At 50.6% G+C, this 20,436-nt stretch overlaps 1 protein-coding gene and 1 long non-coding RNA gene across 2 annotated transcripts in view; one reads left to right on the forward strand and one right to left on the reverse strand.

Annotated features, from left to right (window-relative positions):
• The first annotated feature begins 960 nt into the window (after positions 1–960).
• Positions 961–20,436, forward strand: part of CDH24 (cadherin 24) — a 48,133-nt gene continuing 28,657 nt past the window's right edge. Inside the window, exons 1-2 of the mRNA XM_087891697.1 lie at positions 961–1,193; positions 18,950–19,259. Of these exons, the coding sequence (XP_087747823.1) occupies positions 19,041–19,259 (219 nt within the window). The 5' untranslated portion in view covers positions 961–1,193; positions 18,950–19,040. The remainder of the gene's footprint in view (positions 1,194–18,949; positions 19,260–20,436) is intronic.
• LOC148113604 (uncharacterized) lies at positions 3,602–4,208 on the reverse strand. Its single transcript, XR_015733653.1, has 2 exons — positions 4,126–4,208; positions 3,602–3,723 (listed from the first exon to the last, which is right to left on the reverse strand). It is a non-coding gene; the product is annotated as an uncharacterized LOC148113604 (long non-coding RNA).

Here is a 20,436-nt window from a genome sequence, read left to right on the forward strand (position 1 = left end):
CTTCCAGGGAATGGAGGCTCCCAGGGAATATGAGGAGGGGGCTGCCCGATCTGGAGACTCCCAGGGAATGTGAGGAGGGGGCTTCCCAATCTGGAGGCTTCCAGGGAATGGAGGCTCCCAGGGAATATGAGGAGGGGGCTGCCCAATCTGGAGACTCCCAGGGAATGTGAGGAGGGGGCTTCCCAATCTGGAGGCTCCCAGGGAATTGAGGAGGGGGCTGCCCGATCTGGAGGCTCCCAGGGAATGGAGGCTCCTGGGGAATGTGAGGAGGGGGCTGCCCAATCTGGAGACTCCCAGGGAATATGAGGAGGGGGCTGCCCGATCTGGAGACTCCCAGGGAATGTGAGGAGGGGGCTTCCCAATCTGGAGGCTTCCAGGGAATGGAGGCTCCCAGGGAATATGAGGAGGGGGCTGCCCAATCTGGAGACTCCCAGGGAATGTGAGGAGGGGGCTTCCCAATCTGGAGGCTCCCAGGGAATTGAGGAGGGGGCTGCCCGATCTGGAGGCTCCCAGGGAATGGAGGCTCCTGGGGAATGTGAGGAGGGGGCTGTCCAATCTGGAGACTTCCAGGGAATTGAGGAGGGGGCTGCCCAATCTGGAGACTCCCAGTGAATGTGAGGAGGGGGCTTCCCCATCTGGAGACTCCCGGGGAATGTGAGGAGGGGGCTGTCCAATCTGGAGACTCCCAGGGAATGTGAGGAGGGGGCTTCCCAATCTGGAGGCTCCCAGGGAATATGAGGAGGGGTCTAAGCCAGGGTCGGGGCTGGGGGTGAGGGAAAAAGTCTTGTCGCAGTGCCAGACATTGGGGAGGGGGTGGGATAGTGGGAGGGGGTCGTCTGCTCTCTTTCCCCCCCTCCCCAGCCTGAATTTTGGCTCAGGCACTTCTATGTACGCCCCCTCCCCACCAGGCAGAAGAGGGGGGGGGGAGAAAGAGAAAAAGGAGGGGAGGGGAGGGGGAGCGCGTAGTAGCCGAGCAAAGCGAGCGGAGGGAGGCGGGAGCTTCAGACGGGCAGCGCCGCAGACGACAGGGCAGCCCCGCATCCCTCCGTCGCCTCTCCTGCCGCGCTCCCTTCTTCTTCTTCTTCCTCCTCTCCTCCTCCTTGCCCTTTTGCCGGCCCCCCCCTTCTTCTTTCTCCTCCCTCCTCTCCTTCCTCCTCTTCCTCCTCTTCCATCCGGACTCCAAAGCGACCCAGGTAAGTCCCGTCCTCTTTCTCGGGAGAAAGTGGAGCCCCCCACCCCAAAAAAAGGGGGGGGTTTATTTTGGGTAGGGGGGCTCCGTGCCCCCCCCTCCACCTTCAGCCTCCTGGGTCCTGGGGAGGGGGAGGCAATCTTGAGTTGGTGGGGGAGAAAGAAAAGGGAGGAGGGGGGGGGCTGTCCAGGACAAAGTAGGCGAATTTGGGGCGGTGGGCGAGAGTTCCTTCTTTCCCTCCGTCCCTTCCACTTTCTCCTTCCTCCCTTTTTCTCCCCCAGCCGCAGGTGGGGCGCCCCTCTTCTCCGGCTTGTCTACTCTACCCCCTCCCCAATCTCCATCCCTGTCTAGTGGGGGGGGGGTTCCAAGTTGGATGAAGGAGAGGAGTGGGGGGTGGGTGAGGAGTAGCCCCCCCTCCCCAAAATCCCCTGCCGTCCTCCACCCGCTCAGCTTTCTCCTTCCTTCCTTTTCCAAGTCCGAAGAGAATTCTGGAGGGATTCCCCCTCCGGCTGGTGGGTGGGGGGGTGGGGGGGATAGGGTGAAGAGGGGGGGGGTCCCCACCCCCTGCCAGACAGACATAGGGTCTCCCACCCCACCTCCCCCCCACCCCACCTCCAGCCTTGCCCGCTTGCGAAGCCCCCTGATTAAGGATTGCAAGCACGCAGCTCCGGATTGTAAATCTACCCCGGGAGTCTTATAAGACTGCAGCGAGGGGGGGGGAGGAGGAGGAGGGGGGGCTTGGGGAGAGAGAGAGAGACCCCCCCCTGCCCTGGCGGGCGGGGGTCTCCCGTCCTCTCGCCTCCCCCCCTTCCCACCACCAGCCCAGCAGCGTCCCCGAAGGGAGGCTGGGCGAGACAGAGGCAGGCAGGCAGGCAGAGAGAGGGAGGGAGCGCAGCTGGGTCACGTTGCTGGCGGGTCTCTCGCAGACCCCCTTCCTCCCAAGACTCCCCCCCACACACACACACTCTCCTCCTTTTGCGGGAGAGAGAGAGACCCCTCTGCCTCCTCCCCGCCCAACCCAGGTCTTTAGCCCCCTCTGCCCCCCAACCTAGATCTATAACCCGCTCTGCCCCCCAACCTAGATCTACAGCTCCCTCTGCCTCCCAACACAGATCTATAGCCCCCTCTGCCCCACAACCTAGATCTATAGCCCCCTCTGCCCCACAACCACAGATCTACAGCCCCCTCTGCCCCACAACCTATATCTATAGCCCCCTCTGCCCCACAACATAGATCTACAGCTCCGTCTGCCCCACAACCTATATCTATAGCCCCCTCTGCCCCACAACATAGATCTACAGCTCCGTCTGCCCCACAACCTATATCTATAGCCCCCTCTGCCCCACAACACAGATCTACAGCTCCGTCTGCCCCCCGACCTAGATCTATAGCCCCCTCTGCCCCACAACACAGATCTACAGCCCTCTCTGCTCCCACAACCTAGTTCTACAGCCCCCTCTGCCCCCCACCTAGATCTATAGCCCCCTCTGCCCCCCAACACAGATCCATAGCCCCCTCTGCCCCCCACAACCCAGTCTATAGCCCCCTCCACCCAGATCAATAGCCCCCTCTGCCCCCCCCACAACCCAGGTCTATAGCCCCCCTCTTCTCTCTTCTCAACATCTTTTCTAAACCCCCCCTTCCCAATAACCAACTTCCCCCCCCCACCTTCTGGGCTGCATCCCGACCTCCTAGCAACCCCCCTCTTCACCAATCCGTCTCTGGCTACATCTGCCTTACCCTCTCACCCGTCTTCCCCCCCTCCCCACGGCCGCTTAGCCTGCTTTGAGCCCCTCCATGAGGATTTTTCTTTTGGGGAGGGGCCGCCGGCTCTTGGGGGACACCCCCTCCCCCCCTTGAGACTGGCCTGTCGCACCCTGCCTGCAATCGAGTCAGCTCCCCTCCTCTTCCTTATGCCAGCCCCACCACCCTCCATTGGGACATCATTTCCCCCCACCCCCAATGGGGTAGAAGAGCGAAGAGGCAGCCAGGAGAAGCCAATCTCCACTGCCCCCTCTCAAAAAAATATCCCTTGCTTTCAGGCTACCGCACAACTCCGTCAAACAGCCCCCTCCTCGTCTATTCCCCCTTTCCTGATGCCAGCTGCCCCCCCCCCCATTTGAACATATCTGTGATGGGGGTAGTAGAAGAGCGAAGGGGAACCAGGAGGATGTAATCTGCCCCCTGCCCCAAAAAATACCCCTTTCAGCTTCAGCAGCCGAGACACAATACAACTCCATCAAACAGCCCCCTCCTCATTTATCCCTCTGGGATGGCCAGTTTTTTTCTTTCTCCCCTTCCGCCACCCAAGGAAAACTGCACACTTCTTCTCTCCCTCCGACGCTCCCCCCTTCCCCTTTCCCCCCTCCCCCGCCCCGGGTTCTTCTGGAGTCAATTTTCTGATAAGATATATTGAGTTTTGTTCTCTAGGTTATTATTATTATTATTATTTTTCACACCCTGATCTGCATCTGGGAATTACTAATCCTAAACAATCCGCTTAGATTTGGGCAAAGCTTAGGGAAAGCAGAACGCTGCCAGGCAGAGAGAGAGAGAGAGAGAGAAGGAAAGAAAAAGAAAAAAAAAAGAGAGAGAGAGAAGAGAAGAACGAATTAGTAATTAAAACAAACAAGACTAGCGGAGGGTTAAAAAATGTTAATCTTTGGAAATAAATCGTGGGAGGGGAGGCTATTCACATGCCCCCGAGGAGACCCCGGGGGCGGGGGAGGGGGGCCACGGTGCCAAAAAAAATCTGTTGACGGAGGGAAATGAAATTGGCAGCCTGCAAACAAAACATCAGAATGGCGCTTTTGAGGGGGGGAGGGGAGGAATAAATAAAATGAAGGAGGGAGGGGGAAAAAATTAGAAGAATTTGGGCCTGGGGTTTCCGGAAGGTTGCTTCTTGGTTCAGGCTGAAATAAATGAAATAAAATTACCTGTCGCTCGCTCTCTTTCTCCCATCTCTTGACTTCCAGGCCGGAGAAGACTTTACTTAGCAAGGTTTTGGGGTGGGGGTGGGGGGGTTATTGCTGGGGGGGGGGGTAAAAGAGACTGGGACATCCTGGGGCTGGGACCCCTTTGCTGGTGGAAATGTGAAGGGAGGGTCGCAATATGGAGAGAGAAAGAGAGAGAGAGGGCGTGTCAAAATGTGCTTTAATTGAGGTGGTGAGTTAGTCGGAGGAGACACAATCGCTCGGGCTTCCCAGGAAAAAAGAAAAGGGGAGTTTCAACCATCGCAGGGCTTCAAAGAGACTAGAAAGTTCTTTTAACCAGACCAAACATCTTCTGAACCATTGACAGGGTCTGTAGTAAAAGAAGTGGAAAGAGGGAGGGAGGGAGGGAGGAAGGAAGAAAGGATGGAAGGAAGGAAAGGGAAGGGAAGGAAGGAAAAGGGGGAAGGAAGGAAGAAAGGAAAAGGATGGAAGAAAAGGATGGAAGAAGGGAAAGGAGAGAAGGAACAGAAGGAAGGGGAAGAGGAAGAGAGAAAAGCAGAAAGTGAGGAACTTGAAGGGAAGGGAAGGAGAGGGAAGGAAGGAAAGAAGGAGAAAAAGGATGGAAGAAGGGAAAGGAGAGAAGGAACAGAAGGAAGGAGGAGGAAGAGAGAAAAGCAGGAAGCGAGGAAAGGGAAGGAAGGAAGGAAGAGTAAGAGGAACGGGAAGGGAGAAAAGTAGAAAGGGAAGGAAGGAAAAAGGAAAAGGATGGAAGAAAAGAAGGATGGAAGAAGGGAAAGGAGAGAAGGAACAGAAGGAAGGAGGAGGAAGAGAGAAAAGCAGAAAGCGAGGAAAGAGAAGGCAAGGGAAGGAAGAAAGGAAGGAGAAAAAGGATGGAGGTAAAGAAGGAGGGAAGAAGGATGGAAGAAGGGAAAGGAGAGAAGGAACAAAAGGAAGGAGGAGGAAGAGAGAAAAGCAGGAAGTGAGGAAAGGGAAGGAAGGAAGGGTAAGAGGAACAGGAAGGGAGAAAAATAGAAAGGGAAGGAAGGAAGGAGAAAAAGGATGGAAGAAAAGGATGGAAGAAGGGAAAGGAGAGAAGGAACAGAAGGAAGGAGGAGGAAGAGAGAAAAGCAGGAAGCGAGGAAAGGGAAGGAAGGAAGGGTAAGAGGAACAGGAAGGGAGAAAAATAGAAAGGGAAGGAAGGAAGGAGAAAAAGGATGGAAGAAAAGGATGGAAGAAGGGAAAGGAGAGAAGGAACAGAAGGAAGGGGAAGAGGAAGAGAGAAAAGCAGAAAGCGAGGAAAGGGAAGACAAGGGAAGGAGAGGGAAGGAAGGAAGGAGAAAAAGGATGGAAGTGAAGAAGATGGAAGAAGGGAAAGGAGAGAAGGAACAGAAGGAAGGGGAAGAGGAAGAGAAAAGCAGAAAGCGAGGAGAGGGAAGGAAGGAAAGTAGAAAGGAAAGGAAAAGGAAGGAAGGAAGAGGAAGGGAAAGGGAGAAAAGCAGAAAGGGAAGGGAAGGCAGGAAAGAAGGAAGGAAAAGAAAAGGATGGAATAAGGGAAGAGAAGGAACAGAAGGAAGGAGAAGGTAGGGAAGGGGAAAGAAGGAAGAAGGAAGGAAGGGGAATGGAGAAAAGCAGAAAGGAAAAAGGAAAGGAAGGGAGGGAGGAAGTAAAAAAAGAAAGGAAGAAAGTTTTACCTCAGGTTCCCTCCCTCCAATCCGGTCTCAAAGCCCCTGTTATTTATCCATTGTGGGTGGGGAAAAAAAGACCCTTTTCATCAAAAGCAGCATTTATTTCTTAAAACAGGTTTGCGATACTCGGGTCACTTCGAGCATCGGCACGTAAAAAGCCTTCCGTCTAAGCAGAGACTCTTTCCTTAAAAGCTAAATAAAATAATTGGCTACTCCCAGGCTGTGATGTCCCCCCCGTCCTCCCCAAATAAAACACACACAGGCTTTTATAGCTTTGGCAGATTAAAGCTTTCGGATTGTAGCTGAGACGAAAAGAGAGAGAGAGATTAAAAAAAGAAAAATTGGAGCTCTCTGCCAGATACAATCCCGCCAGGTTTCCCCTCTTTTAAAATATAATTTTTAAAAAATAAAATAAAATAGAGAATCGGTCCAGTGCCCTCTCTCAGTTGCCAAAGCACTAGAAAAGCAAATAACTAGGGGAAAAGAGAAAAAAAAAAAAAATCACACGCAGGAGTTTCCCAAAAAACAAAAAAACAAAAAACAAAAAAAAGGCAGCGCGTCTGCCCTCCAAAACTCCCAAAGAGATTTACTCTCAAATTAATTTTCTCCATTATACAGCAGTGTCAGACGTTAGCCAGGAGAGGAAACAAATCATTAGAGTTTTAAAAAAATAAAATAAATAATCAACGTGCGAATTAAAAAGGTTGGTGCTTCTGCCCTCCAGAAATCTCCCGGAGAGATTTATCCTCAAATTAATTTTCTCCGTTATAACCGTCATGGTCCAAGGTGTATCTCTCTGGCAAAAAAAAAAAAAAAAGGGAAAATCTTCCTTCGGGCACAGAAATCTTATTAAGTCCTCATAAATGGGGCTTCTGAACCACTTTTTATTTTATTTTATTTATTATTACTTTACTTTTATTTATTTTAATTGTATTCTTTTATTTTATTACTCACCGCAGAGGGGGCTTCTAACCACTTTATTTTATTATTTTATTTTATTTAATATTACTTTACTTATTTTAATTTTATTATTTGGTTTTATTACTCACTGTAGAGGGGGCTTCTAACCACTTTATTAGTGGTTAGTACCACAAAGAATTATCTCAGACAGAGGGGTCCAGTTCACCGCTAAGTTTTGGCGGGAGTTCCTGCGGTCCATTGGGTCGTCCCAGGGCCTTATCTCGACTTTTCATCCGAGCACCAATGGGGGGGTAGAGAGACTGAATGCCATGGTAGAGCAGTACCTGAGATGCTACGTGAACTATCAACAGTCCAATTGAGTGGACCTCCTGTCTTTCGCTGAGGTCGCGTACAATAATGCTGTTCACAGTAGCACAGGACTAACCCCATTCAAGGTAGTGAGCGGCATGGACTTCGTCCCAATGCCTGAGTACCCAAGGGATCCCCCCCTCCTCAGTCAGCTTGACCGTATTTTACTTGTATTTTACTTTTTATTTTACTTTATTATTTTATTATTATTGTATTATTTCTGAGGGGAGGAGATCTTAAGAATGCAAGTTTTTGCAGCCCTTCCTCGACTTTCTTGCAAAATCCCAAATATTTGAGGATGACTCCGAGGATTTCGGAGGCCTTTTGAGGTACCACTAGTCCTCGACTTACGGCCGCCATTGAGCCCTGGATTTCTGTTGCTAAGCGAGACATTCGTTGAAGCGACTTTCGTCTCATTGGACGGCTTTTCTTGCCATTGTTGTTAAGGGTATCACTGCAGTTGTTCGGTTAGGAACGTGGTCATTAAGTGAATCTTGCTTCCCCTGTTGGCTTTGCTGGTCAGATGGTCGCAAAAGGGGGATCGTGCGATCCCGGGGGCGCCGCGATCGTCGTAAATATGAGTCAGTGGCCAAGCGTCTGAATTTGGATCATGGGACCACGGGGGTGCTGCAACGGTCATAAGTGTGAAAAATGGTCATAAGTCACTCTTTTCGGGTTACTAAAGGAACAGTTGTAAGTCAAGGACTACATACCTCAGATCTTACACACAAACACACACATTTCTTTGGGGTCCATGAAGGAAAATCTTGGCCCTCAAGCATCACTCTTGAGTCTTAGAGCTGACACACAAACACACAAAAACACACACCTTTGGGGTCCATGAAAATCTTGGTCCTTGTGACGTCATTTTTAGAACTTTCACACAGACACACAAACACACAAACTTTCTGGCTTTCCCACTCGCAATGTTAGACGGCTTTCAGATATTCCTGAAATGAAAAATTTAGAATATTCTCCTTTTTATTTAACCGCCTCTTCTCTCACATCATCTGCTACACAAAGATGGGTTAGAACCCTAGTGAGGAATTAAGGCCCCTTTTATGACTTACAGACTTCAACTCCCAGAATTCCCGCCCGAGGCAGCTGGTTCGGGAATTCTGGGAGTTGAAGTCCACAAGTCATAAGGGGGCCATCGTTCCCTCAGAAATTCTGGGAGTTGAAGTTCACGAGTCCTAAAAGGGCCATCATTCCCCATGCTGGCTCAGGGATTCTGGGAGTTGAAGTCCACAAGTCATAAAAGGGCCAGAGTTCCCCATGCTGGCTGAGGAATTCTGGGAGTTGAAGTCCGCAAGTCATAAAAGGGCCAGAGTTCCCCATGCTGGCTGAGGAATTCTGGGAGTTGAAGTCCGCAAGTCATAAAAGGGCCAGAGTTCCCCATGCTGGCTGAGGAATTCTGGGAGTTGAAGTCCGCAAGTCATAAAAGGGCCAGAGTTCCCCATGCTGGCTGAGGAATTCTGGGAGTTGAAGTCCGCAAGTCATAAAAGGGTCAGAGTTCCCCATCCTGGCTGAGGAATTCTGGGAGTTGAAGTCCACAAGTCATAAAAGGGCCAGAGTTCCCCATGCTGGCTGAGGAATTCTGGGAGTTGAAGTCCACAAGTCATAAAAGGGCCAGAGTTCCCCATGCTGGCTGAGGAATTCTGGGAGTTGAAGTCCGCAAGTCATAAAAGGGTCAGAGTTCCCCATCCTGGCTGAGGAATTCTGGGAGTTGAAGTCCACAAGTCATAAAAGGGCCATCGTTCCCCATGCTGGCTGAGGAATTCTGGGAGTTGAAGTCCACAAGTCATTAAAGGGCCATCGTTCCCCATGCTGGCTGAGGAATTCTGGGAGTTGAAGTCCACAAGTCATAAAAGGGCCAGAGTTCCCCATGCTGACTGTTGAATTCTGGGAGTTGAAGTCCACAAGTCATAAAAGGGCCAGAGTTCCCCATGCTGACTGTTGAATTCTGGGAGTTGAAGTCCACAAGTCATAAAAAGGCCATAATTCCCTCAGGAATTCTGGGAGTTGAAGTCCACGAGTCATAAAGGGGCCATTGTTCCCAATCTCTGGGTTAGACGTTATGGCTTCCCCTCCATCCTCTGTTTCCCGTGGCTGATTCTAATCTGGGTTAGTGGCCTGCCAGGGGTCATTAAAGGTGAATTAATTCGGATTAAAGGCACAGGTCAACAAAGGAATCTTGTGAGGGTCTTTGCGTGTTGCCATGTACTTTACTCGGCGGAAAATATTTTCAGATGAAACCTGGTGATTTAACAGTTGGCTTCTGAAGTTCCATGTTAGTGCTTGATTCTCCAAGATATATTCCCAGGGATTTGCAGGCAAATCATGGGGCAGGTAGTGCCCCAGGAATGGGATCTACCTCCTATAACAGTGATGGATAACCTCTTTGCCGTCGCGTGCCAAAAGCGGGGGGAGCGGGGGGGGTCATGCGTTTGTGCCCATGCCCATAATGTGCCCCGCCCCCTCGGGCATGCGTGTGCAACCCCCCGCTTTCCCCGCTTTTGGCACGTGATGGCGCAGTGGGCCTGGTAGGCCCGTTTTTCGCCCTCCCCAGCCTCTGGAGCCTGGGGAGGGCGAAAACGGCCTTCCCCACCCCCCTCGGAGGCCCTCCAGTGGCTGGAAATGGCCCGTTTCCCAACTTCCGCTCCTACCGGAAGTTGGCAAACAGGCCATTTTCGGCCTCCGCAGGGCCTCCAGAGGGGTGGGGAAGGCTGTTTTCGCCCTCCCCAGCCTTCTAGAAAGGCTCTGGAGCCTGGGGAGAGCGAAAAACGGGCCTTCCTGTCAACACCGGAAGTTGGTAAGCAGGCTATTTCCTGCCTCCAGAGGGCCTCCTGGCTGGGGAGGCCGTTTTCGCCCTCCCCAGGCTCCTAGAGAGGCTCTTAAAATTAAAATAGCAAAAAGTTCTGGGAATTGAAATCCACCCGTCTTAAACTTGCAACCTCTTAAAATGAAAATGGCAAAAATTTTAAGACGCTCAGCATTTTAAATCTTTGCAACCCGTAAGGAAAGAACTGGGCACCCGTTTCGGCCTCGACAAACCTCATCGAGGTTGTGTCATTTGCCCCATCATGCTTTGCAAGGTCGCAGGGACTTCTGGGAAAGCACTGTCTGATCGCATCAGGGAAATAGAGGATGGGCAGCCAGGGTTTCTGCATAGTGACGAACGTGAGGTGAGATATCTGACCGACGATGCGTGAAGGACAATTTTGGGTATGAGTTCATTCGAGAAGCCTAGACCCCAGATACATTTTGTGTTGGTCTGCGAAAAGAGGGGGGTCTTTCCTGGAAGCGGTGACCTCCAAAAGTCAAAAACAGATAGTCCTTGACTTACAACAATTCATTTAGTGACCTTTTGATGTTACCACGGCACGAAAAAAAAACGGTTTTCACACTTAACGACCGTTGCGCCATTCTCCTGTGGCCCCGTTTATCAGAATTCAGACGTTTGGCCACTGACTCCTATTTACGACGTGTTTGGTGTGTCCCTGGGGGTCACGCAATTGATCCCCTTTTGCGACCGTCTGACAAGCAAAGTCCATGGGGAAGCCCGATTCGCTTAACAACCGTGTTGCGAACTCAATTGCAGTAATTCACTTAACCATCGGTGCAAGGAAGGACGTAAAATGGAGCAATGTTGACTTCACCGCTCTTGCTTCACCACAGAAATTTGGGGCTCTCTTGTGGTCGTAAGTGGAGGACTACCTGTTGTTTTTTTTAGCGGGGGGCGGCAAATGGCAGTCAGAAATGGACTCCGTTTTGCAGCAACTGTTTAACTAGCGCATGTTGTTCCAACCCATCCAGTCCTTGATTTACGACCATTCGTTTAGTGGTCGTTCCAAGTTACAACGACACCGAAAAAAGACCCTAAGGACTGTTCCTCACACTTACAACCCTTAGCGTCCCCATGGTCACGTGACCAGAATTTGGACCTTTGGCAACGGACACGTATTTATGACCGTGGTCGCATCTTGGGATCATGTGGCTCCCCCTCCCACCTTTGGCAATGGACATGTATTTATGACCGTGGTCGCATCTTGGGATCATGTGACTCCCCCTCCCACTTCGGATCTTCTCAACCGGCTTCCAACAAGCGCAGTTGATGGGGATGGGGAAAACTGGACTCATTTAACGACCGCGTGATTTGCTTACCCACCGAGGTGATTCGCTTAACAACGCCGGGGGGGAGGGGAAAAGATTGTAAAACCAGGTTGGCCGCCTGACGCCTATATTTTGTGACGGTCAGGACCGGCTCCCGTTGTAAGTCGAGGACTAGGTGTCCTTCACGGTCTAGTGCCCGAATGAGGTGCCTCTGAGCCCGCACAGAGTGCATTCTCTCCTCACCCAAATGCTGGCTTGGCACCAGCCCCTCCCTTCCCCCCCCACCCAAAAAAAGGCTGGTGCCAAGCCAGGCACTTGGGTGAGGAGAGAATGCACTCTGTGCGGGCTCAGAGGCACTTTATTCAGGGTGCCAAGAATGGTTTTTGGGGTGCAGGAGAGCCCCGACCACCACTGATTTTGAGGGATGCGAAGACAGGGAGAAAAAGGGATCCAGAAGAGAAAGTTTCTCCCCCCCCACCATTTTTTTTTCCTCATTTCCCCGCTGTTTATCTTCCTTCCCGATCGATAAAAGGGAAGCCAAGTGACGGACTCCGCCGTCGCCCAGAATGAATGGTGGTGATTACGAGCCGCTTGCCCGAGACGCTGGACGGGGAGAGGGAGGGGAAGACCTGGAGGGGGGGGAGGGAGGGAGGGGGTGACCCTGGCGTTTCTGAATGGCGCACCCAGGCTGAGGGGGCAGAGAAGGCCGGCCAAGGGACTCCAGAGGGAACATTAGTGAGGAAGAGGGGAGAGAGGCAGGGAAAGGGGCAAGGGGGGGGAGGGAGGAAGGAAGGAAGGAAGGAAAAAGGAGGGAGGGAGGTGGGAGGGAGGAGGGGGGAGGGAAGGAGGGAAGGAGGGAGGGAGGGAGGAAGGAAGGAAGGAAGGAAAAAGGAGGGAGGGAGGTGGGAGGGAGGAGGGGGGAGGGAAGGAGGGAAGGAGGGAGGGAGGGAGGAAGGAAGGTGAAAGGGAGAAGGGAGGGAGGGAGGAAAAGGGAGAGAGGGAGGAGGGAGGAAAAAGGAAGGGAGGTGAAAGGGAGAAGGAAGGAGGGAGGAAAAGGAAGGGAGGAAGGAAAAGGAAGGAAGGTGAAAGGGAGAAGGGAGGGAGGAAAGGGGAGAGAGGCAGGGGAAGGGGCAAGGGGGAGGGGGGGAGGGAGGGAGGAAGGAAGGAAAAGGAAGGACGGAGGGACGGAGGTGGGAGGGAGGAGGAGGGAGAGAGGGAGAAAAGGAGACAGGGAGGGAGCAAGGGAGGAAGGAAGGTGAAAGGGAGAAGGGAGGGAGGGAGGAAGGAAAAGAGAGAGAGGGAGGAGGGAGGAAAAAGGAAGGGAGGTGAAAGGGAGAAAGAAGGGAGGGAAGAAAAGGAAGGGAGGAAGGTGAAAGGGAGAAGGGAGGGAGGAAAGGGGAGAGAGGAGGAGGAAGGAAAGTGAAAGGGAGAAGGGAGGGAGGAGGGAGGAAAAGGGAGAAGGGAGGGAGGAGGGAGGAAAAAGGAAGGAAGGTGAAAGGGAGAAGGGAGGGAGGAAGAGAGGGAGGGGGGAAGGAAAAGGAAGGAAGGTGAAAGGGAGAAGGAAGGGAGGGAGGAAAAGGAAGAGAGGGAGGAGGGAAGGAAAGAAGGTGAAGGGAGAAGGGAGGGAGGGAGGAAAAGGAAGAGAGGGAGGAGGGAAGGAAAAGGAAGGAAGGTGAAAGGGAGAAGGGAGGGAGGGAGGAGGGAAGGAAAAGGAAGGAAGGTGAGAAGGGAGGGAGGGAGGAAAAGGGAAGGAGAGAGGGAGGAAAAGGGAGGGAGGTGAAAGGGAGAAGGGAGGGTGGAAAGAAGATAGGAAGGAGATAGAAATGGGAAGGAAGGAAGGAAAGGAATGACCATGGGAAGGAGAGAAGGAAGGAGAGGTTTGCACTGCTTAGAAGGCCCAGCCAGGTGGCACCACTTAACTAACCTCCGATAATCTCATCAGCCTCAGCAAAACTGGATTTCTGGTTGAGTCCTTGGATGGGAGACCCCTCAGAGAGTTCAGGATTGTGGGATAGTCTGCGAAATCAAAGAATTGTTCCAGAAAAAAGATATTCGCAAACCTTCTTGCCATTAAAACCAAAGAAACAACAGGAATAGAATAGAATAGAATAACAGAGTTGGAAGGGACCTTGGAGGTCTTCTAGTCCAACCCCCTGCTTAGGCAGGAAACCCTACCCCACTTCAGACAAAAGTGGGGAAAAAAGGAAAGTGTCAATGAATTTGATAGGAACTGAGTTGACTTAAAAGGGGTGACGAAAATCCTTAATCCCAGTCTTAATCCCTCCTGGGATTCAGGGGAATTCTGGGAATCGAAGTCCACCCATCTTAAAAATCGCCCCGGTTGAGAAACACGGCTTTGTTAAGGCGACCTAAACCCCTACATTCTCACGAGAGACGCCAAACAAACCTCAGATACCCCAGCTCACATCATCTCAGTCTAACATAGTTGTGCGAACCGTGGCTGTTCGGAAAGAAACAAGCCGACATTTCCCGCCTAACCCCGCCGAACGCCTTTTTTCCCCCCCCGCAAACCAGATCAGAGCTTGGCAATATGGTTTTCCATCTCCGGGAAAGACGGTTTCAATCCGATTTGATGCGTGACACCTGTTTTAGTGCGGATAAATATATATATATATTAAAAAAGCTGCTGCTTCAGCCAGCCAGCTGTTAACCAACCGGCAGGATTGCCAAGCATCCTAAAAAACAGTTGCTGGACTCGTAAATCATTGCCGGAGGCTCTTTTGCAAGAACTTTAAATCCAGGTGCATCGGGGGTCCAAGCTGCAAATCTCATGGGCGCCTTGCAATGGTTCCCAGGGGGGTGATGGGGGGGTGATGGGGCTGTTTTCTCCCCGATTTGTGATTCTCTTTGCAGGAGTCTTGTTTTGTCTTGAACAGGCCTCTGTCGATTGCAGCCCCCCCCCTCTCTCTCACTGTCCATTCATCCATCCATCCATCATTTTATTTCCCCCACCCCTCCTTTCTTGTCTGCAGGACAGCTGGGCGAAGGGGAGGTGTGTGGGGGGGGAAACCTGACATGAATGCACAGGCAGGCGAGGTTGGGGAGGGGTTGTGGGAAGGGGGGGGTTGCAAGGTGAGAAAGGGGGGGGCCAAGAGACGGACAGACGGGCCGGAGGGAGAGATAAATAATCCTCACTAACGGACGGACGGATGGATGGATAGGCAGGTGCGCAGACAGCGGCTTGGATGAATAGCGAAAGGGGCCCCGGTGGAACGGGCGGGTGATGGACAGGTGGGCAAAGCGGGGGGGCACATCAGAGGTCTCTGTGGACGCATAAAGTGGGGGGGAACAGGGTGTGAGGAGGGGGAGGAAGAGGAGGAGGAAAAAAAAGGAAAGAAAAGATTCACAAATCTTTGGATTGAGATCCGTGGAGGGTCAGAAGCTGGGCGCGGGGACAGGGGTAGTGGGGGGGGGGTCAGGATTCAGGCCAGCTGGGGAGGGTTGCGAGGCAGGGCCTCAATGAGGACTGGTGGCTTTGTGGTCAGGCGGTTTACGTTGGGCTTTGGAAAGGAGGGAGAACGAGGGAGGCTTCTAGTGAGAGATGTCTGAGTTCATCTAAGCAGCAATGTATATAAATAAGATGTCTGTGGACTTCAGCTCCCAGAATTCCCCCGGTCAGTACGTTGTGGAGGGGTGTCTGTGCTTGGGAGCGTGCTGGCTGGGGCATTCTGGGAGTTGGAGTCCGTCCCGCTTAAAGTCGCTGAGGTGGTGGAGGAACGTCGGTCTCTCTCGTCGCTTCATTCGATGGTTTTAAGGCAGCGCCAAATATCGACACGCATCGGACGGAGGCTTAGGGTTCGGTGCTTTCCAAGCCCTCAGCCAGGGATTTATATATGGATTAAATTGGCATTTCAAATGCAGTCGAATAGCATCGCCACCCCCAGTTTTCCCTGGGTACAGTAATTCTGATATTCAGCCATTATTTATTTATTTATTTATTTATTTATTTATAAAATTTGTATGTCGCCCTATCTCCAAGGACTCAGGGCAGCTCCCTACAACAACAACCAACCAAGCGACTGTTTAAAATCAACAAATATACACAAAAGTATGAAAAGTTTTAAAAAATTTTAACACGTATACCTCTCTGTTTTGAGTACAATGAGATCTGGTCTGTTCCAGGGTGATGTAGGGTCTCTGTCTGTCAGTCTGTCTGTCTATCATCTATCTGCATCCATCCATCCATCCATCCATTGTATCAATCTCTACATCTATTATATCTATTGTGTCTGCCTGCCTGCCTGCCCGACCGACCGCCCACCCACCCACCCATCCATCCATCCATCCATCCATCCATCCATCCATCTATCTACCTACTTATCTATCATCTATCTATCTATCTATCTATCTATCTATCTATCTATCTATCTATCATCTATCTTATATCTATCTCCGTCCATCCATGCATCTATCCCTCTATTCTCTCTCTCTTCATTCTCTCTCTCTCTCTCTCTATATATATATATATATCTTTCCATCCCTCCATCCATCCACATCCACATATCCATCCATCCAATTTATCTATCATCTATCCATATCACCTGTCTACCTATCTATATCTATCTTCATACATTCTCTTTCTGTCTCTTTCTCGTTCTATACAGTATGTATATATCCATCCATCCATCCAGTCTATCATCTATCTTCATACATTTTTTCTGTCTTTCTTTCTATATACACTATGTATATCTCCATCCATCCATCTGTCTGTCCGTCCGTCCTTCTCTCTCCCTCCCTCCCTCTCTGTATCATCTGTCATCTATCTATCTATCTATCTATCTATCTATCTATCTATCTATCTATCTATCTATTTATTTTATATCCAGCTCCATGCATCTATCTCTCTATCCATTCTCTCTCTTGTCATTCTCTGTCTCTCTCTATATATATCTTTCCATCCATCCATCCATCCAGTCTATCATCTATCTTCATCCATTTTTTCTGTCTCTTTCTTTCTATATACAGTATGTGTATCTCCATCCATCCATCCGTCTGTCCGTCCGTCCTTCTCTCTCCATTCCTCTCTCTCTCTGTATCATCTGTCATCTATCTATCATCTATCTATCTATCTATCTTACATCTATCTCCATGCATCTATCCTTCTATCCATTCTCTCTCGTCATTCTCTCTCTCTATATATATATCTTTCCATTCATTCATTCATCCACATCCACATATTCATCCACATATCCATCCATCCATCCATCCATCCAGTCTACCATCTATCTTCATCCATTTTTTCTGTCTCTTTCTTTCTATATACAGTATATATATCTCCATCCATCCATCCGTCTGTCCGTCCGTCCTTCTCTCTCCCTCCCTCTCTCTCTGTATCATCTGTCATCTATCTATCTATCATCTATCTATCTATCTATCTATCTATCTATCTATCTATCATCTATCTATCTATCTATCTACCTATCTATCTATCTATCTATCTATCTTATATCTATCTCCATGCATCTATCCCTCGATCCATTCTCTCTCTCGTCATTCTCTGTCTCTCTCTCTATATCTTTCCATTCATCCATCCACATCCACATATTCATCCACATATCCATCCATCCATCCCTTCCTCCATCCATCCATCCAGTCTACCATCTATCTTCATCCATTTTTTCTGTCTCTTTCTTTCTATATACAGTATGTGTATCTCCATCCATCCATCCATCTGTCCGTCCATCCTTCCTTCTCTCTCCCTCCCTCTCTCTCTCTCTGTATCATCTGTCATCTATCATCTATCTATCTATCTATCTATCTATCTATCTATCTATCTATCTATCTTATCTCCATGCATCTATCCCTCGATCCATTCTCTCTCTCGACATTCTCTGTCTCTCTATATATATATCTTTCCATTCATTCATCCATCCATCCATCCACATCCACATATCCATCCATCCATCCAGTCTACCATCTATCTTCATCCATTTTTTCCTGTCTCTTTCTTTCTATATACAGTATGTGTATCTCCATCCATCCATCCGTCCATCCTTCTTTCTCCCTCCCTCCGTCTCTCCCTCCCTCCCTCTCTGTGCGTCATCTGTCATCTATCTATCACCGTTCTATTTTTCTGTTGGGCATCCAGAACCTTGCTGGATGCTAATCCAGAACCAAAGGCTCTCGGTTGCAACCTTTCGGAGAGAGAACAGGGGCCTCGCCCCGAGTCATCAGCTGGAAAAGAAAAAACAGGGGAAATGTTTCAGGGATCCATCTGGCTAGAGGAGTGCCAACTTCTGGGAAAATCAATCTGGATGGAAATTACCTCATCAGGGCCCCTCAATTTTAGGAGAAGCAGCTGAGGCCCACGGTTGCAGGAGGAGAGGAGTTCAGGCGTCGAGCAGGAACACATATGTGGAGAGAGACACGCTCGGCGCTTGGGATGTGATCTTGTGATTCATGCCAACCACAGAATCCGAAGATGCTTTTAATGGTTGCGTCCATTTGCAACGCAAATACCTTGTTTCCCTGAAAATAAGACCCTGTCTTATATTTTTTTGAACCCCGAAATAAGCGCTTGGCATTTTCGGGGATGACTTATTATTTTGGGGCGCGTGGAGCAAGATCGGGCTCCTCTTGCCGTCTTACCTGATTTCCAGCTCTGTGGTTAAATATTTTCGGGGAGGGCTTATTTTCGGGGGGAGGCTTATTTTAGACTCAAAAGCCCGATTGGGCTTATTATCAGGGGATGTCTTATTTTCGGGGACACAGGGGTATTTATTTCTGCAGAAAGTTTATAGGGCTGCCCAGCTCAGGAGGCTTACAGAAATAAAACCCCAATATAAACCCCAATAAAATTCCCACCTCATCGGTAACAACAAACAAACCAACATCTTGATTTGGGCCCCATACTACTTTGGGTCTCCAGGCCCATGGGCAAAACCAGGACTTTGGGGCCTTTCAAGAGAGTGTCAAGATGGAGGCCAATCTTATTTCTGCAAAGTTGATGTTCCCCAAGGAGGGAACCACCGCAGAGAAGGCCCTTCTCCTTGGTCCCACTAGACCAGGCCTCTCTAACCCTGGCAACCTTTTGTGGACTTCGACTCGTTGAAGTCCACGAGTCTTAAAGTTGCCGAGACCCCTGCCCGAGAGGGACTTCCTTATCAAGAAGGACCCATAATGGCCAGTGGTGGGGATTCAAATAATTTAACAACCGGTTCTCCCAGGGTCAGGTTGGCTGTCGTGGGAGGTGTGGCCCATCCCCATCCACCAGCTCCGCTGCACATACGGGACGAGCCTCCCGCAACAGCCAACCTGACCCTGGGCGAACCGGTTGTTAAATTACACACACACATACATGATCAAAGTGGATCCTGGGCACTGCAATGGAGAAATGGGCAATGGAGCGGCCGGCACAAGTGAAGGAGGAGGAGGAGCATGGAGAAAAAAGGGGAGGCGGCCTTCTCCTTCCCTTGCGCTGGCTGCTCCGTTGCCCGTTTCTCCATTGCAGCGCAGCACCCAGGATCCAGGTGGGTGGGTAATTTAACAATCGGTTCTCCCGAACCGGTGCAAACCGGCTGAATCCCACCACTGATAATGTTCCTTGCTTCCTTGCTCTGTTGGGTCAGATAGATGTCGTCAATTAAAGACGGTCCTTCAGTTAAATCTGATCACAAGACATGTAGGGCTGGAGACATGGAAACCCAAAGCCGCCTACATGTTCTGCTAGTGGGTTCTTCCGAGGATTGATCATGTGTTGGGAGCCATGTTTGATCTCCAGTCTTCTTCCTTGTGTCCAGATCCCCCCCCAGATGGGGTAACCGAGCCTCATGGGCCATGCAGAAGAACTGAATATCCTGTTGCGAGAAGACTGAACCTGAGGGACGAGCCATGGTCAGCTTCCTGCAGCTTCTCCTCGCTTGGCTGGGAGGATGTGGTTGCGCCGGCCGTCTGGCGCCCCCCAACCAGGGAGCCAAGACCGGATCCTTCCGAGGAAACCTGTCTCAACGTTGGGAGCGACCTCTTTTCAGGACCCGTCGCAGTTGGGTGTGGAACCAGTTCTTCGTCATTGAGGAATATTCTGGTCCCGAACCTGTCCTCATCGGAAGGGTGAGTCCTGAATCCTCCACGGTTGAGGGGGAGACATAGAATTCATAGTTTTGAGGTATCCTTGTTTTCTGGAAACTTCTTCCCAGGTTTGACTCCCCCCTTTTAGGAGTCTGGATTCAAGTCCTTCTGGAAGTTTCTCAGCGGTGGGTTTCACATTTTGTTACCACCGGTTCGCCACGCACACACTCGCTTCGTGCATGCGCCCGGCCTTCAACATGTACACTTTGCTCACACACGTGCCTTCTACACATGTGCCCAGCCTCAAAAACGTGCCTAAATAGGACGGCATAGAGCCGGGGTGGGTGGGCGAGCCCACCTGCGATTTCCATTACCGGTACGCTTGAACCAGTCCGAACCGGCTGAATCCCACCTCTGAAGTTTTTCCTTCTTGGAGATTCTTTCTTCTTGCTCTTTCCTTCTCTCAAATTCTCCCGGTCAATTCTACCACGGCCTCCGATCTTGCATTTTTAGAAATTAATGCAAACTTTCCCAAACTTCTCATCGTGTTGTTATCTTCCTGGAATTATCCTCCCGGGGGAGGGGGAAGGTAATGTTTAAAATTCCGCATTCAGTCAAAGGCCGGCTCAGAATCAATAAACGGTCCACTAATTGCATGCTGAATACAGTAAAAATATATATATAATAGACAGTCTTAATTCAAACTAGTTCTTGGTCAAGAAATCCTGAGGTCAGATCTTGCTTGCGCTGGGAATTCATTACAACAAGGCAGTTGTCGGCCTTCGTGGGCAATTTAATACTGAACAATGATTGGCCAAGTGATTGGCAGGCAGAATAAACGGAAAAGAATACACTTACACCTAATGTCTTAACAGAATAACAGAGTTGGAAGGGACTTTGGAGGTCATCTAGTCCTACCTCCTGCTTAAGCAGGAAACCCTATACTGGGTGTCAGCAACCTGCGGCTCCAGAGCTGCATGCGGCTCTTTGGGCCCTCTGCTGTGGCTCCCTATTGGGTGATCCCACCACTGGCTGGCCCCGCCCCTCACCCTCCCCTCCCAGTCATTCCTCACCTGGCCTGAGAAGCTAAGGGCGACGGCGGGGGATGGAGAAGTGGCCGGGGCAGAGACAGAGAGATACAGAGAGAGGGGGAGAGAGAGAGAGAGACATAGAGAGATACAGAGAGAGAGAGACATAGAGAGATACAGAGAGAGGGGGA

This window comes from Pantherophis guttatus, chromosome 4 (genome assembly GCF_059756535.1).
Source record: "Pantherophis guttatus breed Tessera chromosome 4, ASM5975653v1, whole genome shotgun sequence".
NCBI classification, from domain to species: domain Eukaryota; kingdom Metazoa; phylum Chordata; class Lepidosauria; order Squamata; family Colubridae; genus Pantherophis; species Pantherophis guttatus.